The following is a 12277-nucleotide window of genomic DNA, read 5'->3' on the forward strand; positions in this document are numbered from 1 at the left end:
TTTTGAATTGATGAATTTAATGTTGAGATAATAGATATAGGGAATTTTGTCATTACTGTTTGTTCTAAAGTTTGATCAAATCTCCATAATTAAAGCCTTGGAAGACTTTAGGGTTATTGTAAATACTGATGACCATTGTTGTGTGGGAAATTATTTTCAGAATTCAGAATCCATTTATTCCCTCCCTAAACAACTGTGTCCAGAAAAATAATTTCCTTTTCAGACTATAATATATTTGCATGTGTAGCTTCATGTTCATTTCTATAAACAAAACTCTTGTAGCAACATACTCATTTCTAGTTAAAATACATGAGCAAAATTCTTTTTGCTTCAAGTTATAAATTTCCAGTAAAAGCTTTTAGCCTCAGATTAACTTTATTAGTAAATTCAGATATTGTTGTGTTCATTTATTATTGTGATTTCTGAAGAATAGAAAAAACTTTCAAGATCAATTATGGTAATTTCTAGAAAAGCTAAAAACAGATATATGTACCAGATAAATAATACAAGTTCTTATCATTGTGATACTCATCCAGTCGCATAATTCACATTAATAAAAACCTCACAATAATTTCTGAATTTACAGTAATATTAAATTTTTGTAGCCTCAAGTCAATTTCCAAGTTGCCACAGAAACAAGCACAAGTCAGAACTTCAGGTTAATTTCTAGGTTGTTACAGAAACTGACACAAATCTTGAGGTAAATTATACTTACTCTACACCCATAGCTGTAAGTTGTTCTTCTGTTATCATGTCTAATACTGCTCCAGATATGTTCTGTTCTGTAAAATCACAAAAGTACATTACAATTGACTGTTCAATTTTTCAATTATAAAATGAGAATGCTGTAAAAATCAAGAATATATTATACATGTCAAATTCCTTTATACAAAAGTGGTTCAAACAACAAAATGTATTCAAAATAATCACATCTGCCTAGAAATTGTGAATTTTGAAAATAACAGCCTTAAGAACTTATGAAATTCTATAGAAACAATTAGTCATATACAAGGCTTCATATAACAAATATAATAATCATAAGTATTGAACACGTCACATGAATGTAAATAAAACTGGAATAAAAATATTTAAATTTAACTGTTGAGAGTGGAGAAATGTTGTAATACATGAGTTATAGTGGTGGAATCTGTTTCTCTAATGATTTTTATCCTTCCTAATTTCATAGATTTGCAGAAAGGTGTGTTCTTTATATGTGACGTCATCAGGCATGGTCGCCTTTTTTCATGACGTCAAAATCAGAAATTCAGAAGAAACCAAGAAAATTTAACGTCATAATTAAACAATCAATCATTTGCCTGAGAACAGATATTTCACTAGTGAGGAGAACAATTTTTTCACAATCAGTTGGGAAATGTGAAAATAGTGACAAAATTAGAGAAATCAGTTTCTCTGTTTCAGAATTGCTGAATAAGAAGCAAGTAAAAAGTAATAATGGAAATTTCAACTATTTCCATCAGAAGAATTAAATGATGAATTATTAGCACTGATTTTCTTTTTTAAAGGAACCTTGGATTAGAAATTAAAAATAATCACTGCACTCAACTGTAATACCTCTTTATAAATTAGCAGCAATAATATAAATTATAATCACTTAGATACTAGTAAATGAAGATAAACACCTCTAAACTTTTGGGCTATTTCAATTAAACCAATTTTATCTAACTTCTGAGCAAGATGGTCTGCTGACCACGACTGCTCTCCAGTTCCACCATAGTTACTCTCCTGTGTGGAGGGAAAACCATCAAATATCAAATCTTCCTCTTCCACAACAGGCTGGCCAAGTGAGACTTCAGAATTATTCTTCTTCATGACATGCACTCCATTACAGTTGGCAAAGGGAATATCTTCTGCCTTTCTTTTTCTGTCATTCATTGTGAGATAATATATCTGTAAAAAAATTATTCAATTTATAAAAATTGGAATGCTGATTCATGGTATTCTGTGTGTATTTGATCAATTTTTGTTTCAGTTAACATTTTTAAAGGATTTAAATTTGGTGGGCAGATGTCTTATAGGCAATCATACAACATTTTTTTAAAGATGGCAGATCTCCTCAATTTGACCTCACTTTTTACAATCTAAAAACAAATTGTATTCATCCTCATTTATTACATCATTTACAGTACCGGTACATAGCTTTGGTCTCTGGGTAACATTTCTATTTCTTCCCATTTCAATTTCTAGGTATGGTCACATAACAACCTGGATTCAGAGATTAACTTCTGGTTTTAAATGTTTATTCTTTTAAATAAGTACTTCTCTAATTTTAACTCAGGTCTTTTTTGCAATAAAGAAATAATTTGTAACAGTTGGCACTCATACCACATCTTCTTATATCTATGTAATAGAAGGAAGTTTATTCAAGATTTGTTTTACTTTAGACATCATCATGTCATATTGGTATATATATAAACTTTATCTTTAAGGAATATTCAATTTTTTCATCATAGGTTTCAAAATCTGCCAAATCCAATCCTTTCTATTTAATAAATATAGTTCTTATATGATTTTCATATTTGGAAATACGTTAATATGATGGGTCGAGGCCTCCAGTAGCAGTTTTTGACGTGAACTATTTTTGGACAAAATTAATGATGTTGAAAACAAATTTTCATCTGCGATTTTAAAGAATTATGAAAGGAATTTATTGGTGTATAAACTTAAAACTGGACCAAGTCACTCACAAACATATCATACAAGTCGACTTTTATTTGTTTGTGAGTGAATTGCTCCAGTTTATACACCAATAAATTCCTTTCAAAAGATGTTTAATCATATAATTATTATAGCAAAACAATAAAATAGAAATGTAAAATGTTATCAAGATTTGAACTTATTTGTAATTTGTAACACAAAACATGTCACATATATGCACCTTACATGATTGTAATTATTAATTATTTCATATTTCAAGATGTATTATAAAATGAATCATGGAAGTCATATTTCTTTCACTATAATTTTCAACTGATCTACAGGTAAAGTTTATACCTACTAAGTTTTGATCTAATACATGTGCGTATTTTTCGTTATATAAGAGAATGTAAAATTCATAAAAAATGCAGGAAGTTTATGCATCTGTTAAAATTTTTAATAACTCTTTTGAGTAATTTTTCTTATATTTTCTTTCAGAATTACCAAGGATTTGTATAGCAAGATACAAATCCTTGGAATTACCTAGTATACCGGTAAAGATAATTAACAAAAAATAACTTGTTAAAGCAAGAACCCTTTACTGTCTCAATCTATCAAACTATGTACTATATAAAAAAAATTAAACTTACACAAGTGTTACAAATTCAATACACAACTATCAACATCTGCATCAAATATGAAATTGACTTTTCAAAAATCATGGGTGTATTTAAAGAAAGTTGATAGGTCACTCCCTAAACCTGTAAACATATCTATACAGTATAGAATGGGGATTTCCAGATTAGTATCAATACCATCAATTTTGACATTAAAGATGGTTCATAAGTCTGTGAACTAATTCCCACAAAACTGCACTTGTCTAACATGTGTACATGTGTAAAAAGTCACATGACTAACAGCAATCAAAATTTATGATGACCTTCAACGCTTTGTAATAAATTTTACATACACTTTATATTAATAAATCATATGATTACATAATTCTTTAAGACAACAAATCTCTAGGTTATGACATATATAATGTATTCAACATTTATCCTTAAACATAAATCTTTAATTCCATTACAAATGTCCAGTTATACAATATTGAGGACACCATAAAAGTTAAAAGCATTTAAGGACAAATCTCTTTAAAATAAAACCATATAAATGTTTAAAGGAAACAAATTTGAAAGTTATGAAATTTTAGATATTTTAACTAGATTTTAGGTCAATCTTTCCAACGTGAGTTTTTCAGAAATTGTTACATGATTGAAATCATTTTATAATAAGATTTCTTGGAAACTGAAACTGTCTGTTAAGAAAAATTAGCATCTTTTCCAAAAATTTCTTGAAAATTAAGATTAAAGAAATTAAAGAATGAAAACAAAGAGGCAAAATTTTAGATGCATGTATTTTTTCTTAAATCATCACTTACAGATTAAGTTTAATAACCTAAAAGAAACACAAAAAAAAAAGAAAAGAGGAACTTTTCTTCAGACCGTCTTTCAAAAGAATACAAAATAGATTTACAGCACCCTGTTTAATTTTATACGTCAAGGGACCAATAGAGTGACCTTATCATACCTTTTACTATTTCTTTGTTTTCACTTTCATGAAAAGAATCATCCTAACACAACGTATATATGTTGTCATAGATACTTTCGGTTTATCTATAAATCATTTAAACATCATATGTTTGGTTTATGTTTATTAGAGCATAATTAATATTGTTTTATCAATTCTATTAGTTACATCTGCCACCTATCTAGTTGATAATTACTCAGTTTCCCAGGAAAAAAAGAAATTTCTATCTTAATCAAAAAAACATCTTTACAACTATTCGAAATGTAGTATGACATCTGATGATCAAAAGCAACAATTAAAGTGTTTTAAAAATTCCATAGAAACTAGAGAGAAATCAAAATTAACAGAATCACAACTACTGCACCAAATAAAAAGAAACAATGTTAACTTACATGATTTACAAACTCAATGTATAACTTCAAATGTGAAAATGGCTTTTCTTCAATCCTCTGGTGTATATAAAGAAAATGATCAGGTCACTCCCTAGGTACTGAATATACATGTATTTATAGAACAGGGATTTCCAGATTGATAGCATCATCATAAATTATGACTTTAGTTGATTTAATAAATAAGATTTCTGGTAAATAGAAGCTGAGGGTGAAGGAAAAAGAGATGCATGTGTATAAATTCACAAAAACTACAGGTAATTAACAGAAACAACATCTTTAGGATGTAAGAGATTTGTACTAGATAAGTAGAATTTAGGTCAATCTTTCAACTGTGCATTTCTGTAACATTAAATGCGTTAAATAAATAAGATTTCTGGGAAATTAAAGCAGTATGTCATGCAAAGAGCTTTTTCTTTTCAAAAAAATCTCAGCCCAGAAAGATTTCTTGAAAATTGAGATTATGAGCATAACTGATTTTTTAATTCAAAGTGTTCTAATACAAAAATGATTTTGCTTTCAATGGTGAAAATTTATGAAAAACACAAGAAATAAGTCAGAGAAATTTATGTTGGGCAGATTTTTTTAATACATGGAACAAATGGAAAATTTTAAATTAAACTTTAATTTTGGCACATACCGGTACATGTACTTGTATTTGAACTATTCATTTATTCCAATTATTATGTAAACATTGAGTGACTGTGCCAATGCATTAGTGGTACAGTTGATCAAGTACTTCTATCTCGTTTATTGTGGAAGCCAAATCATTATCAAAATGAACACCACCTTTGAAAAAAAGTTGATTCTTTTCAATTTTTCTGAAGACCTTTTTTTGTTGTGATACTGCCTCACTGGTCATCAAGGTGTTTTCCAGTAATTCTAGCCGCTGCAGCAGAAAAGAAGATATAAATGGAAAATCTATATATATAATGCCTCTAAAAAGTAATGTTCCCATCTGCATTGGTACCTCATTGTTTCAACTACCTGTCATTAGAGCAATTCATGAGACAAGAGGATTTGGTTTTTATGCCCCACCTAGGGGCATTATGTTTTTCGGTCTGTGCATCCGTCCGTCCATCCGTTCGTCCCTACTTCCATCCGTCTGTCCCGCTTCAGGTTAAAGTTTTTGGTTAAGGTAGTTTTTGATGAAGTTGAAGTCCAATCAACTTGAAACTTAGTACAAATGTTTCCTATGATATGATCTTGCTATTTTTAATGCCAAATTAAGAGTTTTGACCCTAATTTCACGGTCCATTGAAAATAGAAAATGATTGTGCGGGTAGGGCATCCGTGTACTATGGACACATTCTTGTTTCCAATTTTTTTTAATACTATATATTGGGCTTCTCTAAATGCTGATCTTGTTCAAGATACTCTGGTTGAGTGAGCAAGCATTTTATAGAAGAAACAATGCTGAGCTCATTGATAAGGTAAATATGTACTACTTGTAAATTCAGAAATTATTGTGTGCATTTATTACTGCAATTTTTAAAGATGGACAAAAATGCAAGATTAAATACAGCAATTTCAGATTAACCTGCATACAGATATATGTATCAGATATAAGAATGAGAGTTCTTATTATTGCGATTTCCACCACAACACATTATTCACATTAATAAAAACCAAGCAATAATTTCTCAATTTACAGTATTTTTAGGAAGTCAATTTACGTCAATTACCAATCATGTCAACAGTGGAGGAAGTTATTTACCTACATAATTACTTACCACATACAGCTACTATCCTTTGCCTAATATATCATTATAAAATCTGTGTCTGCACCTACAACAATATATGCTCTGGTTAGCTACAAATTATATTAAATGACAGATACAATTTTAATCATCAACATAAAGTCTTGCATCACTGACACTGAATTTAAAGTTTGTAAAAAATGTTACTACATGTATCTATAGCTATGTTTTGACAATTATGTAAAAGTTTAATTCAACATGTTATGCATTCTTTGAAGTCAATTGACAAGCACATTTTTGGACATGTGTATATTATTTATAGATTTCTGAATCCATGTATCTTCTTTGATTTTTTTTTTGTCAATTGACAAGCACATTTTTGTATGTGTATATTTATAGATTTCTTAACCCATGTATCTTTGATTTTTTTGTGTTTTAATTGTAAGTTACACATGTTACAATAGAGTAAAATAAAATTTTTGACCAGTTTAAAACAAGTCAAACTTCAAAATTTCCAACAGACCTAGTACATGTATCTTGATTCGAAGTTAGTGGGGCTCAACCCTTAAAAAATTGACATGTCCAATGCTAAAAATGATAATATAATGTCAAATTTACACTAGATAAATGTGTTTAGATAACAAATTTAGAAGTTGTGGAATGAAGATATAGATATTAGAATTTAAATCTTTTCTTTTCGAGGTTAGTGGGGCTCAACCCTAAAAAAAATTGACATATAATGTTGAATGCTGACATGTCTAATGCTAAAAATTGAAAATTTAATCAGTCATGAATACAAGTGACTATATCATGCCGGTCAATTTTTATTGGTGCACAGAAAGAACCACTGCCCTTCAGCAAAATCAATGATAGTCAAGGAAATAATTTATAACTATTCCTCAATTATGTGATCTAAATACCTCAAACTAGAGGCTCTAAAGAGCCTGTGTCGCTCATTAAGGGCAATCACTCCTTTAAAGAGTCTACTAAAGATTTCATTAAAAACTTGACTAATTTTTAGATCTTGTCTTGCTGATCACTTTTGCTTTATAAAGTGTTTATCTATCTTTTATAGTTTTTAAGATATTAGGTAATAACATAAAATATTGGTAAAAATCGTCATTAAAGTGCAAAAACTCCAATAAGGAGTGAACTGGCGATTTCAGCAATTAGATTTATTTGTAGATCTTGTCTTGCTGATCATTTTTGCTTTTTTAAGTTTCTACCTACAACATGTATTTATTACAGTTTTTTCAGATATGAGGCAAAAAATGCAAAAAATTGGTAAAAATCTTCATTAAAGGGCAATAGCTCCATTAAGTTACAAACTGACTATTTCAACAATGGTAACTTTGTATATATGTAATTCTTGTCACACTTAGGCATGTTAGGTGTCCATAACCTTTTAGTCCTGGCATTTGCATCTAGGGTGAGGTTTATTCACTTTTGGTGAAATTCACTCATTAAATAACATGTACATGTAGCAGTAAATAAGTTAATTTCTGTTGAACATTGATATTCGCAAATGGAAGACCACACTTTGTTGTCAAAAAAACTTAAAATCTAATTAAATTTAATTTAAAAAAAACTTAATTAAACGCTAAGTTTAACTCATGTGAAGAGCTAACGCAAGTTTTGGAGCACTTTGCCAAGGATAACAATGTGCAACTGTGGAAAATTGATTCAAGGACTATAAAATTTATGAAAACTAGAGCATCAAACAAAAACTTTAATAACTTTTTTTTTTTCCGGCCTTAAGCATTTTGATGCTGTTGAATTTAACTTTTAATTTCAAAACTTGTGAGATATTTTTTATTATAAATTTTAATTAGAATATCAATTTTAATATGCATGCTTTGCTTATAAATTAATTATATTTGTATAGAGACTTCTTATTAAAGTATATGTAAAGTAACTTTTAATTTTAAAAGAGAGACTAAAGAATGCAAAAATACCAAAGGGACATTCAAACTCATAAGTCAATAACAAACTGACAATGCCATGGCAAAAAATGAAAAAGACAAAAAGACAAAAAACAGTACACAAAACACAACACAGAAAACTAAAGACTGAGCAACACAATCCCATCGAAAACCAAACTCAATGATAAGTCTAATTTAGTAGGTCACACTCGGGGAAAAGGGAAGGTACTGAAGTTATCACAATTGAAACATATCTGTCCATATCAATCAACCAGCTTGTGATGGCGTCCATCTTACAATGTCTTATGGGATATTTTTTATTAGAATATCAATTTTAATATGCATGCTTTGCTTAACATGTTAATGTATAAATTTTTTTAAAAAATTCTATGTTTTGTTTTGTGTACAGTTGTTTGGTCTGTCGGTCTTATTCTATTTTAGCTATGGCGTTGTCAGTATATTTTCTACTTATAAGTTTGAATGTCCCTTTGGTATCTTTCCCCTCTCTTAAAGTTTTAAAGAAGACATATTTTTTTAGAATTTTCTTATCTGTATATATGTACATATATTTAATTATATATTATTATAATAATATAAGCAAGGATTTGTATAGTAAGACATCATCTTACTATACAAATCCTTGATATAAGTGTATGTTTCTATATTTCTTTCTTCCCTTTATTAATACACTGAAAATTTGAATAAAGACCAGGAAAATAGCAAAACTCTATATAAATTGCAATTTTGCCAGAGCCGGCAAAGTAGCGCTAAGGAGGCTATTTTGACAGACCCAGTAAAATAGCACCTAAGGGCCATTTAAATAGTCCAAATAATTATGAAGTCTTGAAAGGCTTTTTAATTTTTTTCTGTGAAACTTATACCTAGAAAGGCATCACAGAAAAAAATTAAAATTGCCTTTTGAGACGTCATAATTATTTGGACTACCATTTTAATATCTACAAATTTTCTACCATTGGCCCAATTTGGGCATAATTTCCTGCCTTGTGTTGTGACGTTGTTGAGGAAAACCTCTGCAGATATTTTCAGGTTTGATTGAGACATGTGCTTTCCCCATTAGGGATCCATTAGTAGTTTCCATTCTTGGAAACTGTCAAACCTATCATTTGAAGTCTGAGAGTTCTTGCTGTTCTAATGGATCTGTAGTTTCTTTCCGAGATCCTTTTCAGTAGGATTTTCGGCTTTCCTCTACCATTGATACAGCAGGGCATTTGGCAATGTCAGTTTTGATATGTATTTTGTCCTCACCGATTCCTCGTTACTACCTTAGACGTATTTTGCCAAGGCATTTGTAGGGTATCCGGGGTGACCCTGTTCCATTTTATAAACACACAGATATTAAAATAAGGATATTTGATACATAGAAAATATACCGTCTCCTGTTACAGTTTTGCACTTTTTTATACTTCTACTTCTACTTCTACCAATACGCGGCCACCATCAATAAGTTGATTATTTTGCCACTTTTTGGATGCGCATTTAAAATTTAGACAAAAAAATAAATATTGAATTGATTTGAATTTGTGCTATACATCATATTATATACAGTGAATTTAAAAACATCTTGGCGTTGATCTAGTTCATCTCATGCAGGTAAGTCTTGAAGCATTCAAGACTACCTGTATTGGTGGCAGTATGTGGTAGGGCATTCCAGTCTCGTATCGTCCTTGGGTAAAAAGATTCCTTCTGCACTTAGGTCCTACAAGATGGTACTTGGTATCCATTTGTATTGATGTTTCTGGATAGCCTATCTGGTGGAATGAGAGTATTACTGGTGTCAACTTTCACCATCCCGTTGGCAAGTTTATACATCATTGTAAGCCTTGATGTTCTCCTACGGTCTTCGAGGGTTTTCCATTCTAGTTTGTTAAGCATGTCACTAACAGATGATGTGTTATGATATCTGTTAGTGACATATCTAGCTGCTTTCCTCTGTACCATTTCCAGTCGGTTTTTGTTGTTTTGTTGATAAGGATCCCAGACTGTACATGCATATTCTAGAGTCGGTCTTACAAGTGACTTGTATGCAGTTTCTTTTATTGTGTTGTTATTGATGTTCAAGTTACGTTTGAGGAAGCCTATGGTCTTGTTTGCCTTGACACATATGTTTTTAATGTGTTCATTCCATTTTAAGTCGGAGCTGATGGTGCAGCCAAGGTACTTTGCTGAATTTAGAGATTTGAGGGTGTGGCCATGCAGTACATATTCTTTTATAATAGGCTTATGTTTTCTTGTTATGGTAAGAACATTACATTTATCTGGATGAAATGCCATTTTCCATTTGTTTTCCCAAATTGCCAATTTATTCAGATCTTCCTGATGGTGGTCGCTGTCTGTGTCCGATGATATTGTGAGATATATGATTGTATCATCAGCAAAGAGTCTTACTCTTGATCTAATTCCCTCTGGCATGTCGTTTATGTAGAAAAGGAACAAACTAGGTCCAAGAACTGATCCTTGTGGGACGCCTGAATCGATTTTTCCCCTTCTACAACTACGACTTGTTTCCTGTCGGCGAGGAAGTTTTTGATCCACCTATTGGTTTTCCCTCTTATGCCATATTGTCCAGTTTGTGTGTAAGTAGGCTATGACTTACTTTATCAAAGGCCTTAGAAATATCCATTATAAGGCAGTTGATTTGTTTTCCTACGTCCATGTTTATGGTGATGTCATTAATAAACTCAATTAATTGTGTTTTGCAGGACAGGCCTCGCCTGAATCCTTGTTGTAGTGGATACAGTATGTTGTGTTTGTCAGCATGGGTCATTATGTGGCTTGTTACGATGTACTCCATGATTTTGCAGCAAATGCAGGTAAGCAAGACTGGGCGGTAATTTACTGCATCAAACCGTTTTCCCTTAGAACTTGAATATTGGGCTTACATTAGCCTTTTTCCACATGTCCGGTAAATCACCTGTTTCATAGGATCGCCTGAAGATGGTTGTTAGGATTGGTGCAATGTCTATAGCTAATTCCTTCAGCACCCATGATGTAATGGTGTCTGGACCCGCTGCTTTAAATGGGTTTAGGTTGGATAATAAGGGGACGAAGTCCCCTATTTAGCTATTACAGTAGAAAAATCAAAAAAAAAAAAATCAGGAATATTTCCCGATGATCGCGTTTCTTTGTTTACATTGATCATGACGTCATAACTTAAATAACGTCACAAGTAAAATCCCTAACAACAGAACCAAAATCGGAAACGTGACGGTATTTCCTTTTCTTTTTTAATAGTAATATAATAGATTTTGAAGTTACAAAAAAAATAATTCATAGTCACTTCGTCCACTTTCACAGGTAATGCCTGCCTCATATTAGTTTTGTTATTCTGTTTTCTGTTATGTTCAGGTCTTGACTTTGAGGACTGAGCGAATCAGGTGAGTGTGTGAGTTAGTATGTTTAATTTTATTACATTGTATTATGTTTGGGGAAGGTTAACTTTCTGGTAATAAGACCTGTCACGGCCTGGCTAAGGAATTCAATTGGGTAGGCAAATGCTCACATTAATCTGTACCGATAAAGGCTCCAAATGTCCTACTTTATACGCCATAACTCACGGTGGTGCTCCTTATGAAGGAGGCTCATACGGAGACAAGAAGAAGTGTGAACTTGTGGAAAAATTATATATAGCTATAACTTAAGAATAGAAGGGTAGCATGGCTGCACATACACTGCTGTTATTGTAAGATTGTATGGATAATAGCGATAAAGTTGTAAATAAATGAAAATAAGATGTAATATTTTATAAGAAATTTCACAAAAAAACATAAACACCGAAGAAAAAGAAAAAAAGGGGGCCCGGGTTCATGTGTCGAATTCGTGGATTTCCCGGACTGGTGTGACCTGGACTTTGGAATTAAACTCATACTTTTTTTCGTGCCTGCGACTTTGTACAATATAAAAAAAATGTTATAAAATAAAGTAAATACATACAACATTGGAACAGTGAGATGCAATAAGTACCTCTTTGTAACTTGGCGCTCTCTTCTCACATCATTGGTTAGCA

The 12277-nt window shown here is 31.2% G+C and overlaps 1 protein-coding gene across 4 annotated transcripts in view; it reads right to left on the bottom strand.

Annotated features, from left to right (window-relative positions):
• LOC127702287 (deoxynucleoside triphosphate triphosphohydrolase SAMHD1-like) overlaps positions 1-12277 on the bottom strand; it is a 31467-nt gene extending 19190 nt beyond the window's left edge. For 2 of the 4 annotated variants that reach the window (XM_052206424.1, XM_052206421.1), the window contains exons 1-3: positions 6365-6492; positions 1641-1908; positions 716-782 (exon numbers count right to left, since the gene is read on the bottom strand). In XM_052206424.1, the coding sequence (XP_052062384.1) occupies positions 716-782; positions 1641-1893 (320 nt within the window). In that variant the 5' untranslated portion in view covers positions 1894-1908; positions 6365-6492. Of the gene's footprint in view, positions 1-715; positions 783-1640; positions 1909-4634; positions 4654-6364; positions 6493-12234 lie in introns of those variants that run through there. The other 2 variants (XM_052206422.1, XM_052206423.1) reach the window with 2 other exon arrangements.

The sequence above is a fragment of the Mytilus californianus genome, unplaced genomic scaffold (genome assembly GCF_021869535.1).
Source record: "Mytilus californianus isolate M0D057914Y unplaced genomic scaffold, xbMytCali1.0.p SCAF_5, whole genome shotgun sequence".
Classification (NCBI taxonomy): domain Eukaryota; kingdom Metazoa; phylum Mollusca; class Bivalvia; order Mytilida; family Mytilidae; genus Mytilus; species Mytilus californianus.